This window comes from Prinia subflava, chromosome 1, assembly GCF_021018805.1.
Source record: "Prinia subflava isolate CZ2003 ecotype Zambia chromosome 1, Cam_Psub_1.2, whole genome shotgun sequence".
In the NCBI taxonomy this organism is placed as follows: Eukaryota; Metazoa; Chordata; class Aves; order Passeriformes; family Cisticolidae; genus Prinia; species Prinia subflava.
The window spans coordinates 136760739-136784158 of record NC_086247.1 but is presented as its reverse complement, the minus strand read 5'-3'; the positions used below and the strand labels follow the sequence as shown (position 1 = coordinate 136784158).

Genomic DNA, 23420 nt, shown 5'->3' with positions numbered 1-23420 from the left:
TTAGGGCTGACAAATGTTCATTTTTGAGGACTGTTTCTTCCATTATTATAGTGATAGCATTGGAACAGCTTTTAAAATGTCATCAGCATTCCTAAGATAAGCATCAGTCTTCTATTTTTTTCCAGGGTTTTACAGTGTGGCCTGCCAAATCACTGTTGCTCCAGGCTGAACATTTCAGTGTTTCTTATCCAAAGAACCATTTTTAAATCATTGTGGTATTCTGAAATACAGCAGCCAAAACGCAAAATTACAAATTAGTGTTTTAAATGCCATTTAAATGCTTCTGTAACTCAGAAATATTTTTTTAATTAAAACTTAAAATTGGGAGCAGTAATTCATAACATCTAGAAGAGTTTTAATTGAGTAGAAGCATCAGATTTGTTTAATGAGTAATGTTTTCAAAGCATAAATCATCCTCAGTGTATCATTATAACTTCAAATAATAATTGCAGGTAATAAGGGAATGCTGTTGGGGTTCTTGGCAATAAAGAAAAATATACTGAAAATTGTACTTTTTTTGTGTGATGAGGTAATATGGCAAGCAGGATATATTATAATTCCTTTGTGTAGAAAGATAGTTAAATTTTTGTTTGACACTGAAATAAAAAATGGACTTTAATGGATACAGTTTTCACAATAGTCTGGCAGGAAGAATAACCTTGGAAAACCTTTTCTGGTTGTGTGAAATTCAGTCAGTATAACATATTATTTACATGAGTGCATTGGCAGAGGACTGGATTTGATGATTCAGGAAGCTTGTTCCAGTCCTGTGTTTCTGGGGCTTAGAGCAATGAATGTGCTCAGCATGCAGACATGTTTCCATTCTATTCTTCTGGCCACACGAGGATAATTACGTAAAGTAGATATATGAAGAAGTTCTTTGTAAAGACAATTAGTGCTGCCAGTGCTGGAAGTACTTAAAACCAGCAAAAAACTAGATTTTTAAAGATGATTTTTTTAAAAAAATGAGGTAACAGGTCATCAGGAATCCAGGTAATAGGGTTATCTTTTTTCCAAATCATGTGTTTTAGCTTTGGAATTCAATACATAAGGGAGCTTTTACCCAGGCTGAAGTATAAGATGCAGCAGTTTGTACTGTAGGATTTAAAACAAGAAGTCACTGCTGTGGGGCATTTATTAATCCTTTGTGCTATCTTCTATGATAGCAGGGTTGCTTCCATATAGTTTGGTTTTGATTCAGCAATTCATTTTTGTTTATTGTTGGTTTCTGGCCTTCTCACTACTGGTGAAATTGTGTACATGGTATTTTTATTTGATTGTCTTCCTGACAGGCTTTTAAGAAAAATGGCCTCCATTAGTGTGTCTGTGTTTACCTTAATGGCAGCTTCTTCTGGGGTTTTTTAGAGACAGACTTTTTTTTTATTTCCTAGCCTGTGTGTGGATGAGGATCCTTTTCCTAACCTCTGTTATCTTGTCCATGCCCTCTCCTTCCTTTTCTGCATTCTTTTCACTGGTGCCACTTCCCTGCAGTCTCTGTCCCCCTGCTGTGCTGTCCCTTGCTCCACTTGTGCCTCAGCAGCCTTTTCTGTACCCCTTTTGTCCTGCCTGCTGCTGAATTTAAGGAAGGGACATCTGGTTTTAAAGCACATCTGTACTTTAAAAGTACATGTACTTTAAAGTACATGGCTGTGCTTTAAAGGAAGTGCTGCCCGTAGCAAGGTGAATCTATCCTGAGAGGCACAGCAGGCATATTAGACATAAGGCAAGATTTAAAAGCTTTCATCTGATGTACTTGGGAAGAATACTTCAGAGCAAGGCACTGTTGGTGCATGGTGAAAATGCAGAGCCTGTCATGGTATCGTGTACTGTGGAGTACTTGGATAGAGGAAGGATGTGGGGTGCAAAACCTTGGCAAAGGGCTGAAATGCAGCAAGGCAGGGCCTCTAAAGCCAGTGCTGCTGCAGGGTCACTAGCACATCCTCTCTGTCCTGCCATAAAGAGAAGATTTAGGAGGTTTTTAATTCTACTAATGAGTACTTGATAGTTTGTTCCTTCTTTTGTTACATAAGCAAATTAATTTGACATGTAAGATTCATTCCTAAATTGCATCCCAAAGCCATAGCCTGTTGTTCGAGTGAAGTATTTAAGAAATAGAGGCAATTATTAAAATACTTACTGTAATGGCTGTCAGGTAGATGCCATCTAAGTCTATAAGGAACCTTGACATCTATGGCTCAGCTGAATGAAAATAATGTTTTTTAATAACTCTTTTAGCCCTTTGCTTTGCAGACAGCAGCATGAGCTACCTCTGTAGCTTTCTGCAGAGGGCTGGGCTTTTTACAATTGATCACTGTTACATTTACACAAGACCTGAGTAACCAAAATTGCATTAAATACTACAAGAGCATCTATAAACAAATACCTAATCCAAGAATTTGGTATGGTTGTCAGAAAACCATTAATATTAAAATACAGTTATCTCCTTCAATGCATGCATTTTTGGGACATTGTATGTTGGACCTTTTTTCTGTTTCTGGGGTGCATGCTGTTTCAACATTCTTCATGGGAAATGTAAATCTGTTTTTAAGTGTGTATTGCTACACAGCTGTTACATTTTATGATCTGAATCTTTAAATCAGAAAACCAGTCTCTGATAAAATACCTACTTGTTGAATTAAGTTTTGTGGCCACATATTCATATTGTTTGTTTAAACTGAGATGCCCAATTGGTGTTTTAAATGGTAATATGTTCTGCAGTACATTTACAAAATAACACATTTCCTTCTTAAGGCCTTTTGAGGTGTTGAAATGTTGCTTGCAAGACTGCCATGCCTGAAGGGGAATAAATGTAAAGGATGACTTCAACCTTGGGAAGCGAGCTTTTTTCCAGTAATTTTTTATTATCGGTGAAGAAAAGCTTGGGTAAACTGAATTTGTGTGGATTGGAGGAGAAATCACCTTTCTCTGTTAATAATCCCTATTAAAGCATCCCTAATGATGGCTGTACAAAGTCTGTCTGTGAATTTGTTTCCCATGTGTGTGTGATTCAGTTAACTAAACAACTTCCTTAAATACCTCTCTTCCTTGCTTCCCCACCACCACAAAAAAAAAACCACAAAAACACAGACCAGCCAAAGCTCAACAACAAACACAAAACCACAATCATTACCAACTTGGATAAAGAGACTATTCCTAAGACAGCTCCAGTGCAGCTCAGCCCATTTGTGTCCATGCAACCCAGTGAAATGTATCTGAAGGTGCTGACAAGAGTTGACTGGTGTCATTGCAGAGATACTATATTTGAAGGATTATGAAGACTGGAAACGGTCCCTATTAACTGGAAAAAATGCAAATGGCACACCCATCTTGAAAAGTGATGAGAAGGACAATTCAGGGAGGGCAGTCAATTGACTTATCTTTGTCCTTAGGAAAATCATGGAGTTGGTCCTCTTGGAACTAGCTTCTGGGCAAGGGAAGGAGAAGGTGATTGGGAATAGCATGGATTTACCAAGTGTTTGACTACTGGCATTGCCTTTTGTAATGAGATGAGTAGATGTGTAAATGAGGGGGAGATACAGGGGGTCATCAGACTTGACTTCAGCAAGGGTTTTGAGCTCTTCAGTGACACCATCCTTGTGCCATAGGCTACATTGTGGTACTGCTGGATACAGAGAAAAACTGGATTATCAGGTCTAAAAGGAAGTGCCTAAGTGTTCATATTCTGCCTGAAGGCTGGTTACAAGTGGTGTTCTTCGGGGCCATCTTGTTTAACACTTACGACCTTGAGAAGGGGATAGGGTATGCTTACTAAATTTGGCAACACTAGACTTGCACTCTCCTAGTTTGTATCAATAAGAAAGAAAACAGCCAGGATATTGAGGGAGATCTTCTCCTCTGTTTGGCACTTGTTGAGTAAGAGCCCTCACCAGCGCGGTCTGAATTCAGCATTGACTCTGCCTTGTGGAGAATGTGAGCCTAAAAGACCTTCCGAGGTTTGTTTCCACCTGAACGTTTCTGTGATTCATTTAAATTACATTTGAGGTTCTCAAAACGTGCCTCCTTTTGTGTTCAGATTGTTACTTTCAAACCTCAATGTTTAAGGCACTGTGCAGGAGATGGAATAAACACATGAAATGCTAAATTAATCATGATAAAATTGTATCATAGCAGCTTAATAGGTTATGATATGGGTCTGTGCTTTTTTCAGTCATTTTGTGTCTGCTTCTTTGAGTATCTGATAAATTGGTTAATACTTATTCCTTAGTTACTCATTCACATAGTGAGGATAGTATGTCCTGTTTGGCATGCTTTCTCGCCCATGAAATCTCAGTTTTGAAATTTCTGGTTCTGCCTCTGAGCCATTCTCTATAAGTCTGTGTCTTTGCAGTATCAGGATTTTTTTCACCTCACGTACATTGTGTGCAGATGCTCCCTGTCTTTGTAGGTCCCCAATCTCCAGCTGCATGGCAATACAAGTGTACTTTGATACACTAATTTCTCTCTGCCTTAGCTAGAGGATCAGTTAGTTCTGGTTGGAGTTGCATTGCCCCATTATTACAAGTTTTCAGTGTCTGACCCCCATAAATGTTTCTGCATTGAAGGGCTCTTCCTGAAAATCATTTGTTGAAACTGTTCACCAGTTGCAGTCTCATGTGCAAACAGAAGTGGCAAGTGGCATCCCCCTTGGCCAGAGATGCTCTGTCACTGTGCTGGCTTGGTTCTGATGGTCACTCTCTTGTATCACTTTGTAGATAATGCAGAACAGATTGTGGTTGAAAAGAATAAAGTACGGTAGTCCTGGAATCACAGGATCATATGGATCCATAAGAATCATTGAGTCTAACTCCTGGCCTTGTGCAAGACACCCCAAGAATCACACCATGCGCCCAAGAGCATTGTCCAAACCCTTCCTGAACTCGGTCAGACCTAGTGCTGTGACAGGGGAGCTGTTCCAGTGCCCAGCAACCCTCGGGGTGAAGTACCTTTTCCAGATACCCCACCTAAACCTCTCCAGACTCAGCTTTGTGCTGTTTCCTTGAGTCCTGCCACTGGTCACAAGAGTGACAGAGAGATCAGTGTCTGCCCCTCCTCTTCTCCTTGTGAGGATGTTGAAGACCACAATGAGGTCTCCCCTCAGCTTCCCCTTCTCCAGGCTCAACAGACTTAAGGAGGTCATATAGCTTCCCTCCAGACCCTTCACCATCCTTGTGGCCCTCGTTTGGATGCTAATAGTTTAATCTGTTTTTTATATTGTAGCTCCCAGAACTGCCCCCAGCACTCCAGGTGAGGCCACCCCAGTGCAGAGCAGAGCAGGACAAATATCCTCCCTTGCCCAGCTGTGCCTGATGCCCCCCAGGACAGGGTTGGCCCTCCTGGCTGCCAGGGCACTGCTGGCTCAGGTTCAACTTGCCATGGACCAGGACCCCCAGGTCCTTTTACATGGCACAGCTTTCCAGCCTCTCCCCAGTCTCTACACACAACCAGGGCTGCCCCATGTCAGGTGCAGAATCTGACACTTGCCCTTCTTGAACTTCATGTGGTTGTGCAGCTTTTTAACTTGTCAAGGGCCTCTCCACCCTTAAAGGAGTTGACAGCTCCTCCCAATTTAATACTGTTAGCAAGCTTACGTGGTGTCACTTTGAGTCCTGTGTCTGGGTGATTAAAGTCAAGATGAGGATGAGACTCAGGCCAAGGATGGATCCTTGTGGAACTCCAGTAGTGTCAGGTCACCAGCCTGATGTCCCCCCATTCACTGAAACCCTTTGTGCCCAACCCTTGATCCAGTTGCTCTCCCATCCCATAGCAGGGCTGTCCAGCTGTGAGCTGGGTGCTTTGTGCAGAAGGACACTGTGAGAGACAGTCCCAAAAGCTTTGCTGATTTCCAGAGTGGTTACATCTACTGGCTTTCCTAGATCAGCTCGGTGGGTTACCCTCCTAACCAGAGGGAAATCAGGTTTGACAAGAAGGACTTTCCCTCATGAAGCCGTGCTGGCTCTGATCAATGACTGTGTTGTGCTCCAGGTGTTTTTCAGAACCTCCCAGAATAATCTCTTCCATGGCGTCTTTGACCTTTCTGTTGCAAATATTTAAAGAGACACCAGTAATTTGAGGTAGCAAACTGAAAGAGAATTATTTTGTGTGGTTTCTCTTCTGCCTTGTTTGTTCTGTGCACTTCACTGCATTTTGGACACAACCATTTTCATTGATTGGTGAGCTGAACAAACTCCAAATGAGTTTCAGGGTGTGAATATGTCAGTCAAGGAAACTGAAAAGGTGAACAAATATTGCAAGCATTGAAAGAAAGATCAAAATACTAGGAATACCTGTAGTTGTTTGGGTTTTGTTTCGTACTGGACAGCAGCAGTGGCATTTGCTAGTACATTAAATTAATAGGCAGAAACTCCTATGGTGTATGTCATGGTTTGCTCCATATTCATTTTGTATTACATAAAATCTTCCTATTAGCTGACCTTCAGCCTCTTCAGGGACTGGGTAGTTATGCCCCTCCTATACCAATACCATTTGCAATTCCTCTAAAACAATTAAAATTAAAAAAAAAAAGCGAAAACAGCTTTAATTTTGATTCATCTGAGAATTAGATCCACTGTGAAGTAATAATGATTTGAATAATTATTGTTGCTTTCAGGAACTTACAAACTGTTCTTCCCCAACTGAATTCTTGGATTGAAGTGTTGTGGGAAATGCTGTAGTGCTGCCAAACATGTTTGTGTTCACGGCTCACACAGATCTATTTCAAGTGCTAGTGTTCTTATAACTTTTGGGAGTTGAAACTATGACATTTGAGATATATTTGTTAACATAAAGAACTTAACCTGAGCACTTTCAGTCTGTGTGGTGTAAATCAATCAATTGTGCAGTGAATGATTATATTCCTTAGTCAATGTTAGTTTCAGGGAAGCTCAGCAGATTAAAAGAAACAGGAAATTGGACTGTTGTAGGTTTGAAATGGAAGTGTAAGTGAACTTTTTCCTATGTCCTTGTTGCTGTACTGAAGTCAGCTGTAAATGCTTCTAATTTATCACTTTGGATACAAGTAAAACGTGGAATTTTTTGATTGTAGTCTCACAGTGGTGTGAATTCTTTACTTGTCCTTTTTATTAATGTTTCTAGTTTGCAGCTGGGTTTTTTGGGGTACGCATTTTTGACTTCAAAAGTTACTCTGTTTTTCACCCCAGACAATTTAGAGGCGTGTTACTGCTAAACCGTCCTGAACTTTGTTTATTGCCTTGTTCTAAATGTACATTGCCAAATTTTGATGGTACAAGTGCTGCCTTAACAGAACTGTTAGTGACTGTTGGAACAGCACAATGCAGCACACGCAGTTGTGTTCACACAAAGCAAAGAATAAACCTCTGTCTGTGAGTGTTCATTGGTTTCAATAGGCTTTTCAGTAGCTCTGCATATTACAATTCTTAGCACCTAGGGTACATTCATATTCATTACGGCAGTACAGTTCAGCCCCTGCTCGTGACTTGATTTTTTTTCTTTTCCATCCCCTCTATCAGAGCATGAAGTAGAATGATTTTTCTAGTGCTGGTAATGTGTTCTAGAAGATGTTATGGCTGTTTTCTCAAAATGATGGAAAATGCATCTTTTGGCTTCTTCCATCTTGTAAGAAACATGTTAAATACTAGAATATTTAAAGCTTTTTGGAACCTTTTATGATGACCCTTGTGGCTATTGAGACTGAGAGGTGCTGGGCATGTATGGCATGCAATCGTTTCTATGAACAATTAGTGGAAGAACTGATTGGTATGTAGTAGTCCCATCTTTTTAAGGGCTGAATACTTGCTTCTTTATTTGAATGTACGGAGGATGGGGGCGTTGGTTCTTTGAATGCTAGATAGCTGTTTAAAATGCTTTTTTTGTTTGCTTGTAACTTGACCGTTTTATTTGAACACTCTTTTAATAAAAACCAAATGGCTTTTGATAGTCTGCTCCTATTTTACTGTAGGTATCTGTCTCTTGAGTTCAAAATAACTGATACAATAAGTGTGGGTTTTTCTTACACATATAAACAAAAATTCTCTACTTGCAAGTAATACAGAGAGATTAGCAAATAATTCCTGTTTCTTTTGCACACGGCAAAATTGATGATTTTTTTGCCTTCATCTCTAATACAAAACTAACATTTCTATGGAATGAAACAGGCTTAGCCTCATGAAAAGAAAGGGGTACATTTGATAGTGTGAATTAATTGGACCCTTTTGTTTGAGTTACTTCATGTCTAAGATACCTGATATCCCAGTAATGAGAAGTTAGACAGCTATTTGGTTTGAGCATTTGATTAATGCATTTAATATGTTAATATATGGCATATTACCTTTGTAGATGAACCGACTAGTCCTAGTATTGACCATGATATTGCACACATTCCTGCTTCTGCTGTTATTTCTGCATCTGCTTCTCAAGCACCAGCTATAACAACTGTTCCTCCCAGTCCTACATCTCCAATCCCTTTAATTCGGCGACAGCTTTCACATGATCATGGTGAGCGTTGATTTCATTCTTTTTCTCTTGCAACTTTTTTCCTTTCACACTCTGAAGATCAGAAGTGAAAATTGTAAACCCTTTTTATGCATGAAATAAATTGCAAAAATGTAATTCCAGTTCCTGCATACTCAAAAAATTTTATTTCTTTGTAGAATCCATCCGGCCTAGTGTCCTAGATAGCCAGCCTGCTGCAAAAACTGAGAGATCAAAGTCGTATGATGAAGGACTGGATGACTACAGAGAAGAGGGAAAATCGTGAGTTCATGGAGAAATCAGTTATTTTGGACATCTGGTTTTTTAAGTGTCTAAAATCTCATTTTGACATTTGTTTTTCTTCCAACAGATCCATTAAGCATGTATCTAGTTTAAAGGGGATTAAGGTAGGTAAATATATATATAGCAACTCCTAAACATTACCCATACTGCTGTGACAAATGGTTTGAATAATACGGGTCAGTTTTACAAAGTGATGTGCTAAACAGACAGGAAGTTTATTGGAATTGCTACTGATCAAACTGCTGATGTATGCATCATATAAGCAAACATGGTCTCTTTTTTCCTGCACTCATCACATGATCCTTGATTTTCATTTTCCTCACTCTCTGTAAACAAAGCCTTTTGTAAAAACTCACTAATGAGAGTCTAAGATTTGTGAAGTTTCTCAAAGTATTCTTGGCATGTGTAAGGTCACTATTGTTGTGTGTAAACTTTAGAGATTGTTTTCCCGGGTCTATATTCCTGGGGACATTTTTGAAGTGAGAAACATCTTGAACATAGGAACTGTAGGCAAATATAGAATTACACTGTGAGGTTATTTCTGTGATGTTTGCTCTAGGTCCCAGACAGCCAGAAATCTTCAGAAGACTCTGGTTCCCGAAAAGATTCTTCTTCAGAGGTGTTTGGTGATGCCTCCAAAGAAGGATGGCTCCATTTTCGTCAGCTTTTTACAGACAAAGGAAAGGTACCTGTCATGTTGGGGTTCTTAACCTAGGACAAATGCTTACCTGGTGACAAACTAAGATAAGAAACTTCAAGTCTTCCTGGTTAGGTTTTTTTATTTTTTTTGTGGAGGATAAGATCATCAGTAAGACTGTCAAAATTTTAGATCTGCTAGAAATTGACTTCAGTCAGTTCCTCAGCTTCATCTACAGACTGCTTTCCAAACTGTTTCAATTTTACATTTTAAAGCATTTGTTGAAGTAAACTAATTTCTAATGACTAATTAAATAATAAGAACCAATCCCTTGGTAGGTATAGTTGTATATTTTTTCCTCTTTCATAATAACAAAAAAAGTTGTAATTTTTGTGAATGTTGCGGAGTTGGGTTCAAATTAACCTTCTGCACAAATACAGAGTAATGCATAAGGAAAATTGTGTGTCTGGAATTGCAGTGGTGTGAAAATGCCATTCTGACTTGAAGGTAGTTTAAAAGTCATGGGCAAGAGTTCCCTAAATACCAGAACAGGAATTGTCTCATTCGGTTTGTTAGTGCTGTCACATGTGAGCTCACAGTCAGTGTGTGGTCTGGGAGGGCAGGTTATCAAGCAAATCACTCCTGTAAGGGAGAGCAATCAGTGAATCCCACTTTGTGTAGTCTTTCTGCCAGCCAGCTGGGTAGTCTGTCTTTGTAAAACTTCTGGGGACAGTTTTGCAATCCAGAACGCAGTGTAACAAGTGAGCAAACTGACACCTTGGGTGCTGTTTTTCAGCGAGTTGGTGGGAGCATCCGGCCGTGGAAACAACTGTATGTTGTTCTTCGAGGTCATTCACTTTATTTGTACAAGGATAAAAAGGAACAAGTGACCCTCTCTGAGGAAGAACAACCTATAAGCATCAATGCTTGCTTGATAGACATCTCGTACTGTGAAACCAAGAGGAAGAATGTCTTTAGACTGACCACATCAGACCGCGAGTATCTGTTCCAAGCTGAGGACAGAGATAATATGTTAGCGTGGATTAAAGCAATACAAGACAACAGCAACTTAAATGATGAGGTGATTGTATAATATATAAAGCAGAAGTTGTAGTTCTTGCATTTTAATTAAAAATGTATTGTGTTTTCTTGTAATTAATAGTGGAACAGGAGAATTAATTTTTAATTAACCAATTGACCAAAATGCCTGCAGAACATCAAAGAAAATGACGTGAAAGGAAAAGTAACTGAGTAAATCAATAGTTTAAAAAAAGTCAGTGTAATCATAATCAGAAAATAGACACTTGAATTAAATTAATTAATGCTGTTGCTAATTTGACTAAAGATACACTTTATAGTAAACTGATCTGCCAAAAATACCTAACCTTTTTAAAAAGATAATTGCAGGTTGAGGACCAGTGTGGTCTCTCTTCAGACTTGCATTACAGAGTGGTGTGTGCAGTAGTACAGCGTGAAGAGTTTCTCAGTAGTTACAAAATGAAACTTGGAAGATGCCTGTTTCTCTGATTAAAAGCTGATGTTTCTATGAATTAAATTAATGCTCATTGCCAAAGACAAACATCTGCTGTTGTACATAAGGTATCAATATCTGTCCCAATGTTGCCCATTGTGTATTTTCATTGCAGTGATGAGCAACAGAGGAATATTTTCATGTCTGTGGTCATGCACATCTGCTCAGATTCAAAATAATTATCCAGAGAATTACACAGATACATAAAAAAGCAGATTTGAATTTATATCTTCTTCATCTGTATTTGTAGTAGCAATTAGATTTCTAAGTACTATGTGCACATAGGATTGGATTTTTTTTGAGCAGTAATATGTTTACTTGCATTTTTTCTGTTTTAACTTACTTTCAGTTTAAGAGGTATTAATCAGATCATACTGCTTTGAAAAAAAAAAGTGTAAATAGCAGTACTTGATTTGTAATTACTCACTTTTATTTTCCTTGTGGGTTTTAAGTGCTTTTTCTTTTCTCATGAACTGCCTGTTAGGATGTTTGGTTTGGTCGAGGGTTTGGGTTTTTTTAAAGTGGACTGAATTGTTGAATTCTATACTTATTTGGTTACCAGAAGAGCTAATCATCTTCTGAAAGGATTTTTTTCTATTTTATAAGATTATAAAATATTTCTCAATTTATTTTATAGGATACTGGTGTTACTAGTAGAGATCTAATTAGTCGAAGGATTAAAGAGTACAGTACAATGATGAGGTGGGTGAAATATATGTTGGCAGTAGTTTTTGTAGAGTTCTTATTTAGCTTCTTCCAACTGAAGTAGTCTCTCCTGTTCAGTTCTTCAAGCAGCAAAACAGAGCCCTCTCCCAAAACACCTCGCCAGAGTCTGAGTATCAGACAGACTCTACTTGGAACTAAAGCAGAGCAGAGGACTCAGAGTCCACACTCTCCCAAGGATGAGACGGAAAGGAAGCTTCTCACTAAAGGTCTGTATGTTTGTTTATTTTAGTTCTCTTCTGCCCCAGTGTAAGGCCATCGAGGTGCCCTTCTCAGGTATTTTTGAATTCATGAATATACAGATGCAAACCAAGTATTAGCTAGGAGTTTTAAGCTGCAGCTCTAGGCACTCATTTCTAGGAACTACTTCATCTGAGAAGACAGCAAAATTTTGCCAAGCTTTGGAAGTAATTTTGTGTGTAATTCATACTTTTGTCTCCAGCTGACTTGGAAGTGATGAGGTAGATGCTTCCATTAAAGTGCTTCCAAAGTATAGAACAGATTTTTTTTTTTTTGTCTTAATTTTTAAAACACAGAAGTGAACTTGTATTATTTTTTCCAGAACAAAATTGTTGCCTCCTGAGTTCTAAAAAAGTCTGATGAGCTGGCACTGCAGACTTGAATCAGTATCTAACTCCATCAAATAATGTCACAAGCTACTCTTTTTTATTCTCATTTTTTTTTTACTTTTTTTGACTTTTTTTTTCCACACAGTGTGTAACCGTACAGTACTTCACATCAGACCATTGTTTAAAAATGTTGTGTACAAATTCAGGCAACTGATAAGCAACCACTTCTGATCAACCACTTGGGAGTGATTCAGTCTAGAATTTAAACTATCAGTGAATTCTGGGTTTTGTTTCCAAGAAATGGCTTTTGCTTCTGGAGTGCTAAACATGTAACTAAATTGCACATGTTGGGTAAATTGCAAATCTACTTAAAGAATATCTCCAGAAATAAAAAAGTACTTACTGTGTTATATGACTGGCAGTGCAAGATAAAAGGGAATTGCAATTTGTTACAAGAATTCTATAGGAGAGGTAAACAGAGCAACTGAACTTTTAATCTGATTTTTGGATAGAGAATACTTTAAGGGAGTAATGTCTGGAATTATTTAGGAGTGAGTAAAATCTGCTAATTTCTGAAAGAGTGAGTAAGGCTGCACAAGTGTGAGCATGGCTCTAGAGTTTGATAGGTATTTTGTGTAGCAGTGTGATCCCATGGAGACTTAGTGTTGTGTTACTAAATGTAGATTGTAATTTTTTTAGAACTCTAGTAGTTTATATAAATTTCAAGTTCAAATTTAGTAATTTATCTACTTTAAGTGTTACAATGACGAAATGCCACAGTACCATCCAACTACTTGCTTTTCTAAGTCTGGAGTGTGAGTATGCTCAGATTTATCTTTTGAACCACAGAAGAGTAACAGAAGTTGTGTTTAAGACAGACTAATGTTTAATGAGTTGTTGCATGAATCCAGTCTGGTAAAAGCTAAAAATGCAGCAGGTGTCACTTGCTCTTTGCAAATCTGTTGCATGTATTTACAGTCAGTTTTGTGGCATAAATGTTCTTATTTTTCTTCTTTCTTTTTTTTTCCACCGTCCTAACAACAAAAAGATGAGACAAGCCCACCAAAAGACAAAGGGACATGGAGAAAAGGCATTCCAAGCATTATGAGGAAGACATTTGAAAAGAAGCCCTCTGCTGTTGGTACATTTGGTGTTAGACTAGATGACTGCCCCCCAGCTCATACCAACAAAGTATGGAAGCAGAGTTTTTCTTTCATTGTGAATTTAGAATCTTTTAAAATTGATTACTTATCTTATACAACTCTTTTTCTTCAGTATATTCCACTGATTGTTGATATATGCTGCAAACTGGTTGAAGAAAGAGGTCTTGAGTACACAGGTATTTACAGAGTGCCTGGAAATAATGCTGCCATCTCAAGTATGCAAGAAGAGCTCAACAAAGGAATGACTGACATTGATGTTCATGATGATGTAAGTCTCTGATTGCAGAATTTTCATATTAAAATCTCCAAAACTTCGGTTGTGTTGTGATCACAGAAATATAAAGCATGCCTGACCTTTTCCTTTAAACACACAGAAATGGCGTGACTTGAACGTGATCAGCAGTTTGCTGAAATCCTTCTTCCGAAAGCTCCCAGAGCCCCTCTTTACCAACGGTGGGTTGTTTTCATTACAGTTCTGTCTTTAGGAATTGCAGTTGAACAGTTGTCCTACAACATTCAGATGACTTGAGAGAAAATCCAGGGAAATCATCCCCACTCTGCAATAAATGTTGTCTTTCCTAAGGAGTAGGAAGTCATGATGATCATCTTAAGAATGAGAGGTGTAAATATAGTTTCTCTGATGTGAAGGGATTAAGAATATGCAACTAAGATAGTAAAATTTTCAATTCCACTGTTGCAGTATTCAGTGAAAGCTGATTTTTCTCTTTCCCCACTGTCATACAGAACATACACTTACAGTGTAATGGGCTTATTTATGACTTCCAGAGGTCATTCTTTTATGTATGTTACTAGGGTTCAAGGGGCAGTGGGGCTGGCAGATGGGGGTTTATATGCATTCATATATAGACAGAAAAACTCATATATAATTTCTACTTTTTTAACAGACAAATATGCAGATTTTATAGATGCCAATAGAAAAGAAGATCCTGTTGAGCGTCTGAAAACACTGAAGAGACTGGTAAACTAAAATCAGTTATGTTGTAGGTGCACTACAAAATTACCATTAAATGTTCAGTGCTCTGAATAGTGATTGTTTGTTTCAGATTCATGATTTACCTGAACACCATTATGAGACTCTCAAGTTTCTTTCTGCACACCTGAAGACAGTAGCAGAGAACTCAGAAAAGAACAAGGTATTAGAAAGAAACATGTAATGTATTTTGGTTTGTTTCATTAAGTATTATTTTTGTGCAGGATCATGTCTACAGTGATAATTTATTGTTGTATATAAAATTAAGGAATGTTGCTATGTGGAGAAGATTTCTGTATTAGGCTAAGTACTCCTGCAAAATATGCATGTGTTTAGTGTGAATTAAGTGTATTCAAACTGGTAGTTAGTCTTTTGGGAATAACTCCTTGCAGCCTAAATTTATGCCAAGTCTGTGAATTTCCTGTAGTCCAATCTAGACACCAGTAAGAGTGTGCCTGGGCAGGGCACAGGTGAATAAACCTGCTGACAGATGTTGTCACATCAGCTTACTTTGAAGCTTGCCTTCTGGATGCTTGAGAGCTTTTTAAGACTAGGACTTGCTGTAGTTACTTGAGTATTTGATTACCCTATGGATGCTGTTTGGCTGGTTTTAAGGAAGAAAATTCATTATGTAAATAGTGGTAGTTCATCACTACCGTGTCTTTTTGCACCACTAAGTATAACTTTTTGTAATTTCCATAGGGTGGGAAAGAGGTGGTTTGTGTTAAGTGCTTCTGTGCATGCTATAATCCTTCAGTAAATGCTAATAATAGTGTCCCTTTTTTCAGCTCTCAGGGAGGGGTAGCTGAGTGCAAAACTGTCCATAATATGAGTGTGCTTATGGATGTTTACCTCAGGCCAGGTAATGTGGTGGCTTGGCTACCAATGTGCAGGGTACAGGAAAAAAATTGATATAATTGATGGTATATAGAGGGGCCTGTGGGCAAATCATTTAAATCATCCTAAATTGTTTAGAAGATCAGTTGAGGTGAATGTGGTAGATTCTGCAAATAATACCTTCCAGTTAAATATGAAAGAAAAGTATTTGTGTGTTCATTAAAAAAAACCTCCACAGATTATAAAGTTTAGTGAAATTACAGATGATATTGGTCTGTAATTGGATAAGGAAATGATGGGAAATGTAATTTTTAAGTGCAGTGCCTTTAGGAAGCTTTTAAATCATTTTATGTTTTTGGTGGGTTGTATAAAGGTTGTTAAATACTGTTAATATTGTTAAATATATAAGGCTAGATAGATGAGGTGTTGTTACAAATGTGTGACTTGTCAAAAGACATAATTCAAGAAAGCTTTAGGGGCTTGGGTCATGTTTGCAACTTACTTCGGGTAAGCACAGAGTCTTTGCCTCCTGTATATTTTTGGTCTATTCTATACCAGAACAGTAAATTCTAAGTTAAAGAAGTAAGCAAAAATAGAAGGTAAGTGCTGCTGCTGCTTCTTGAAATTATTTGTCAGAGATGTAACAGTAGTCATATTTAATTCTCCTCTAAAGTAGTGACCTGATCACATAACGCTGAGCCCGTCTCACAGATAGATGTCTTGGGTCTGTGATGTTTGTTCTGCCACCTCCTCTGAAGTTGGTGCAAGTTGAATGAGGTCTTTGTCAGTAAATATAATACAGTATTTGATTGCCAGCTTAATTTTTTTGTGTCATGTAAATGCTTTCAGGGAAAAAAGGCAGGGATATATCAATCCCTTTTTACTAAACAAAAAATTCTTAAAACATCAGTGTTTCCAAGCATCAGTGTTTCTTTAAGGGAAGAAGGAAAGATCCCCCTGAAAGCATAAAGAATATGTTTGGGTTCTTGAGTTTTCTGTGCTTGTGGAGCCATTTGCTTGCAGTAGGCTGAGGAAGACTGGAATTCTGAATTGCAGAAATGTTGGGTATGTTTATTACAGCTGCTTCTAGAACAGTTTTGGTGTAGTGTAACATCCTACCTGAGTCAGTAATGTATATTTAAAAAACTCTTTCATGTCCTTATTTTAAATGGTTCTCATATATATTAATAGTGTTATATTAATGTACTTAGCCCATATTACTGTATTTTCTCATTATAAATCCATGATGTGGAAATATTTCATTTCTCAGATGGAACCAAGAAACCTGGCAATAGTATTTGGTCCAACCCTTGTGAGGACATCTGATGATAACATGACACACATGGTTACGCACATGCCAGACCAGTATAAAATTGTAGAAACACTCATCCAAAAAGTAAGTGGATGCATTTCATTATTTCAAAAGTAAGATCATACACTGATCAACCAGCTTTTTTCTCATTGGGCTAGTTTGGGTCTGTATTTATCCATCAAACTCTCAATTTTAAGTAAAATCTATGCTTCATTGTGCCACACTTGGGTTTTGTATTTCGTGTGAGGTTTTCACCTTCTTTATTTTAACTTTTAGCATGACTGGTTTTTCACAGAAGATGATGCTGAAGAACCTCTTGTAAGTATTATGGCATAAATACTTGTGTTCTAACTGCCTTAATTTAGAATCTGCTTCTGTTGCCTCTAGAATGCCTCTATATTTTTTAGTGTCACTGTATGGTTTGCTCTTCAGAAGCACCTTTTTAGCTTTTCAGTCCTTGTAGTAATGAATTCTATTTTTTTTTAAAAAGCAAGCCATGCATTTGTTTTAAAAGCATAAAGGAAAATAGGACACGCTTTCCTCGTGTTCTTCAGGTGAATAATGCAGTTTTCTAAATGCTGTTGAATTGTAATGAACTATTTGTGTAACGATGATGAAGAGATCTTTGTTTATTAACTATAGACAGCAGTTCAGGAGGAAAACACTGTAGAATCTCAGCCAGTGCCAAACATAGATCATTTACTCACCAACATTGGAAGGACGGGAGTGTCTCCTGGAGACGTATCAGGTAACTCTTGCCTGGACAGTGTTAATCCATAGGCTAGAATAAGCTACTCTGTTAATCAGTGTAACTCTCTCTTCCTATTTTCTTTTACTAATAAAATGTTTTCTTTTTTTCCAAAAGATCATTTAACACTTCTTAAAGACTCGAATTGTTGATAATCATTCATGATATAATTCGGAAGACTTTTTTTCTCTAACAGGAATTTAATCATTAAAATATGAGATTTGCACATAGTATTTTATTTATTCACAGTAACCCATGCAATCATCATCGTGAGGTCAAGCAGATACCCTGCTATAAAGTGGTTTGTTGTGATGGCAGAAAGGCTGATCTTCAGTGGTGTTCTAATATTGCTCCTTCCCAACGTTAGGAATGCAAAAAATTGAGTTATGTTTTCTTGTCAAGTGATGGACACTTTAAGGATGTTGCAGTATGTTGATACTAAAGCTGGTTTCCTTCTGTTTATAAATGCCATCCTCTTTTGTGGCTAAGGATAAGCACTACAGGCTCTGTTTTGGTGACTTTTCCCCCTCCTCCCTTCACTCTACTATTGCACTAACCCAGCATGTTGTATCCCACCAATGTTATCCCTTCGTCTCCAGCTTTTGTTCCAGTTTTCCAAGGGTTGTTCAGCACTTACTGAAACAGTCCCTTTGTCCTGATGTTGTGACAGGCGAAGTGGGAGGAGTCTATCACACGGTGATGTCATTAGTGGATTCTGTGATGTCACTGATGGACAACTGGAACTGTAGGAAGAAGGAGGACTGTTGCCCACACTGTAGCTGCCTTGTCTGCAGAAACCCCCGTTTCTTGTAAATGGAAAAAACCCCAAGTTGATCTGTGCTGTAAATTTTCTTTTAAGAGTATTTTAAACAGATCAATGCTACTTTTTAAAAGTTTTTCTGCTGTTTCTTGTTATCTCTGAAGCAGACCCTGAGGAGAAATAGCATGGTATGGTCTACCAGTCTTTCTAGTCATAAAGCATTAGCCATGTGTCAAAAAGGGGTGTGGCAGGGGGCTCAGCTCTTTCTTCCCAGGGAGAAAGTCCCAAGTTTATGTTTTTTAGTCATTGTGCTAGCCCCTTCCTACCCCCTTTATAATTGTACAATCTTGGGTTTTGCGAGACAGTGAAACTATGGTGTCCATTCTTCATTTCATAAAAGCGCTTGCTGTGGGAAAGTACAAAACTGGTAGCTGCTGACATCTAGACAATTTAAAAATAAAATTTTACCTGTATGTAGTAAGAGGTGGAGACAGATGTATAATTGGGGATTTACACAGAAAATGTGATATAATACCTTTAAAACCTCACAAAAAGAGCATGACTACAAGAATCATGATTTATATCTAGGGAGCCACCTGTACAAAGACCCCCAATTTTGCTTTGTGTATCCTGAATCTCAGGAGAGTACACTGTGCCATCCTGAAAAGGTCTCTCAGCTGCGGTTTTGCAGGGGCTGTATACTAAGCATCGAATAAACATTAGTATTTCTGGTTTTTATTTTGAAGAACAGGGCTCCTTTGCCATTCCTATCATTGAGCTGGTTCTGCCTACAATTCACAGCATCCTTCATGGCGGTGGCTTTCTGTGGTGCAGCTTGCATCTTTGTGAGCTCTGACTATTCACTCTGTTCTGGTTTTAATTTGCTTCACATCTTGTTCTGTGCTTGTCTTTTTCATAAGTCCAGCATTGTCTGTAGCAACATTTAAAAAGTTGCAGAGAAGTGAGCAGATTTTTTTTTATTTTTTCCACAGATTCAGCTACTAGTGACTCAGCAAAATCTAAGGTAAATAATTTTCTGATCTATAGTTACAGGCTTCTGAAATCTGTTAGATGCTTCCTTTATTAAATCACTGATATGCAGATATACTATAGCGCTTATGCAGAATTTCTTCAGTAAGTGGTAGTACTGTTTTCTCATAACCTGTTTTTGAAGGGTTACATTGGAAAAGTACTTGTGTGCAGTTAGCTGCATCTACCAAAGCAGTCAGCTGCACACAGCAACAGCTTTGTTCCAAGCTCTCACAACTGTGGGCTCTCACCTCCTTTTTGCATCTCATTTAGTAGAGGTAAATGTACGTGTAGTATGTTCCCTGTTGTTTGCATAGTACTAACTCACAAAGAGCATACATGTTTCTCTATTTCACTGAGAAAAATATACTTAGAATTCAGCCTGTTCTTCAGGAGGTAACAGCTCCTCCTCTCAGAAGAAGGCGAAGGCTGTGGTTAAAGGTTGCTCTGCAGAGTCTCCCGTGGAAGTATTGCTGTGCTTGGGAGGAGTGCCCCATGAAGACTGGGACGGGGGCATTCGCTCAGTCCTCAGTTCAGTGACAAGTTCTCATCTGACACATGGACAGATCTCTGTCCCTGGGCTGTTCAGTAGCTCGAACACTGGGTGTCTGTAGCACAGGCTGACAGGGCAGCCACAGCTTTATGCTGGCCTGCATTCCAGGTGTGGCTCTGCTGTCCCGATGGAGCTGGGAACAGGACTCAGAGCATCCTTCTGGCTCATGGTGGAGATGCCAACACAGCTGCTCTGTGAGGATGTTGGGGGGCTCAGCTGTTTCCTCAAAAGAGCCCAGTTTCCAGAATACCACGTCACACTGCCTTGTAGCAGTGAGGCACTAACTAGGAAAGGTGCGTAGCCTTGAAGGGGCCAGATAGTAATGTTAGAGTAGTGAAAATAGTTTTTAATTCATAAAATGGAATAATTTGGCTTGTACTTCTATTGTTTCTGTTTTCTATTTGCCATTTTAAAGGCAAATTCCTCTAAAATAAGGAAGTTTGTTTTTTAATTTTCTACGCTTAAAACTAGTTAGAGTAACATTCATTTTAGTGGCAGTAATTAATTGATACCATTAACAAATGCAGTCTGAAAGGTGAAAAATGAACTGGAAAATGGAGCATTAGCTTTTTTCAATAGGTAAGACCTTGAAAGAAGGGATTGTGAAGTATCTGTGAAGCAGTTGCAAACCAGTCTTGAAAAGGTTTTCTTACTGTAATGGGGCCTGCTTTACTAGTCAGTCAAAAACTAAATAGTAGGATACACAAACTAGTCTTTGGTAAATTGAAGGGACTCAGATAAAAAGTGGAATGCTCAGGAAAGAAATTGATTTCTTGGGCGATGTCATTTCAGCTACAGAAAGAGCATGTAAATGTTTCCTGAATGAAGATGCACTTTCTATTGGGAAGTTCAGGATGTGGTCTTAAACAGTTTCAGGCTAATGAATGTTTCTTTTTTTACTTTAATTATGCTCTCTCCCTTTTTTTAACAGGGTTCTTGGGGGTCTGGAAAGGATCAGTATAGCAAGGAACTGCTTGTGTCCTCCATTTTTGCAGCAGCTAGTCGCAAGCGGAAAAAAACTAAAGAGAAACCACAACCAAGTAGCTCAGAGGATGAGTTGGATAATGTATTTTTCAAGAAGGAGCTTGCAGAACAATCTCGTGGTGACACAGCAAAAGAGGACACAGCTAAAGGGGAATATGAAAGAGAGAGAGAGATAGGGAGAAAACAAAGGATGTTTGTCCTGAAGGAAAAAGAGAACAGCAGTAAAAAAGATGTGAATGTTGTAAAGGATGAAAAGAAGTCATTAAAGAAAGAAAATATCCTGACAGAGGAACCTTCACTGCCTTACCATGAAAAATGTACAAAATCATCAAATACCAACTGTCTGCAAACCACGCAGAAGAATAACCCAAAAATGCCTATTTCACAGTCCTCTTCCCAGGTTGAGGAGACAGTGTCTGACTCTGGCACTATGCTTAGCACTTCCTCCCAGGCTTCCCAGCACAGATACTCGTGCAAAAAAGTAGCCAGCCCTGAAACTAAACACAGTGAGTATTTAGCAGCTGATGTCAGCTCCATCACCTCAGATTACTCTACTACTTCATCTACTATGTATCTGACTGGTTTAGATGCCAGTATGCTGAGCCCTGAGGTGCAGTCAGTGACAGAAAGCAAGGGAGAGGATGCTGATGATGAAAGAAGTGAATTGATCAGCGAGGGGCGTCCTGTGGAGACAGACAGTGAAAGTGACTTCCCTGTCTTTGCGACCAGCGCTGCTGCCGAAAGGCTGTGCAAAGGGAAAGTGCCAGAAGTGGTGAAGACCAGTCGGAGGAACTCGGAAGAAAGCGAAGTAAGTTGTACTGAGGGAAGTTCCACGCCAAAGTTAGAGAGTCGCAGACTTTTTAGCTCACACAAACTCATTGAATGTGATACGCTCTCCAGGAGAAAGTCTGCACGGCACAAAACGGACAGTGAGGGCTCAGGGGATGCGAGGAGTGAGAAGGACTTGCCTACTGTGACCAAAATGTTTGACATCATGAAAAAAGGAAGATCTACAAGCAGTTTAGCTACATCGGCCAAAAGTGAGGCTGACAAACAGGAACCGACGTGGAGACTTAAGATCACAGACAGGTTAAAGCTGCGACTCAAATCATCTGCTGATGACATGTTTGGGGTCGGGAATCAAAAAGCTAACTCTGCAGAGACGGCAAAGAGAAAGAATATCAGGCGAAGGCACACACTTGGAGGGCAGAGGGATTTTGCTGAAATAAGTGTCCTGAATGCTTGGAAAGCTCAAGAACCAAGTCAAAGCAGAGAGAGAGAGTCTGAGCTTTCAGCTGTGACTCGGTTGAAGCCAAAATGTCCAGCCCAGGATCTCTCAATCTCGGACTGGCTTGCACGAGAACGTTTACGCACTAGCACAACTGACCTTAATACGGGTGAAACTGGAAAGCCCAGACTTGAGAACACTAACTTAGCAGAGGTATCAAAGGTAGAGCTGTCCTCATCTGCAGAGATGCAGGCAGATGAAGGCAGCTCTTCCAGCAGCTTGACTTTAATTAACAGAACACCACCTTCGGGACCACTTCAGACGCCAGACCAGGTAAATGGTGAAAATTATCAGAACATGAACAAAAACAACTTCAGCCCTGCAGTTGATGCCCATCCTCATAAACTGTCTGGGACCCAAGTGGTTAGATCTCGATTTTACCAGTATCTTTGAAATGGGAAGATATGTCCACTGCAGCAATTCATTAACTTACTGTTACACTTCCCAGTAACTCTGTGTGTGCGCGTGTGTGTGTGCGTGTGTGTGTGTACATATATAAATATTTTTTCCTGTACTGTTGTTGTTATGCAGCCTTCATTTGGGCTGGTTTCATCAATGTGCTCTGTGGAACGTCTTCACAGTGCATTACCACAGCCAGAAGAACACTAAAGTTAAAGTATATATATATATTTTAAGATAAAGTATATTTGATGGCTGCATACAAATGTTGAACAAAGCATCTGATGCAACATGCTGTGTAGTATATACATGGTTTTCTGACTGAGAGTTGGCCTGGCATTAGTATGCAGGAAAATTGTTCTTTTGGTTTAGTCACTAACAAGTGCCTCATTATAAATTCATTTGGTTTGTTAGGGTGCCATATTGCTAAATTAGAGAAACTTATTACAAACAAATGAATGCATTTTACTGTTAATGAGTTTCATTACATTTTACAAATGTTAACACAGGTGGCTACAGAGCTTCCATTCCTTAGGCATTCCAGTAAATATTGGAGTTTTATATTTCCAATTTTAATACAGATTTTGAGTTTTATGTGACTTGAATTTCTAATCTTTCTGTAAAATAAGTAACTTAACTGTACATATTACATGTGTATCTTTTCTTCAGATACCAGATTTGATATAAATGTTGTAACATAGGCGTGTAGATAGTGGATACTGGATGGAACTGGTTTCTTTTATCGAGAATATAATTCTGCATGAAGACCTAATGAATCCAAACCTGTATCATGCCTGTGTGCATACCCACTTAAACACTGGAAATAAAATTGTTTTGGTGACTCTTTGTGTGATTGAATTTCTTTCTGATGAACGGTTCTGAAGTGTCCCATTTATAAGCTGCAGTCAGTAATTGCTCTTGGGATCACCAAACCTGCAGTTCCTCCTGGATGAAGGACACCTCTCTCTAATCTTTTGGTTGTGGGGCCACCCTGTGCAGGTCAGCAGGTGAGAGATGCAGTTTGTTAAATATTTTCATCTTGATACATAATTTGATTCTAAGGTTTAATGTGCAGGTTTTGTAAAGTAAGAATGAACATCAGTATATCTGCCAGTCAGAACAATACTGTAGTATTTTAACTAAAA

General features: G+C 38.7%; 1 protein-coding gene across 2 annotated transcripts in view; it reads left to right on the top strand.

Annotated features, from left to right (window-relative positions):
* Positions 1-23116, top strand: part of ARHGAP21 (Rho GTPase activating protein 21) — a 113698-nt gene extending 90582 nt beyond the window's left edge. Inside the window, exons 9-25 of one of the 2 annotated variants that reach the window (XM_063413821.1) lie at positions 8314-8472; positions 8628-8730; positions 8819-8855; positions 9311-9436; positions 10185-10469; positions 11557-11621; positions 11703-11851; positions 13260-13402; positions 13487-13642; positions 13749-13827; positions 14280-14353; positions 14439-14528; positions 16473-16598; positions 16791-16832; positions 17157-17262; positions 19015-19046; positions 20536-23116. In XM_063413821.1, the coding sequence (XP_063269891.1) occupies positions 8314-8472; positions 8628-8730; positions 8819-8855; positions 9311-9436; positions 10185-10469; positions 11557-11621; positions 11703-11851; positions 13260-13402; positions 13487-13642; positions 13749-13827; positions 14280-14353; positions 14439-14528; positions 16473-16598; positions 16791-16832; positions 17157-17262; positions 19015-19046; positions 20536-22269 (3506 nt within the window). In that variant the 3' untranslated portion in view covers positions 22270-23116. The remainder of the gene's footprint in view (positions 1-8313; positions 8473-8627; positions 8731-8818; positions 8856-9310; positions 9437-10184; positions 10470-11556; positions 11622-11702; positions 11852-13259; positions 13403-13486; positions 13643-13748; positions 13828-14279; positions 14354-14438; positions 14529-16472; positions 16599-16790; positions 16833-17156; positions 17263-19014; positions 19047-20535) is intronic. The other variant, XM_063413830.1, reaches the window with a different exon arrangement.
* The last annotated feature ends 304 nt before the right edge of the window (positions 23117-23420 follow it).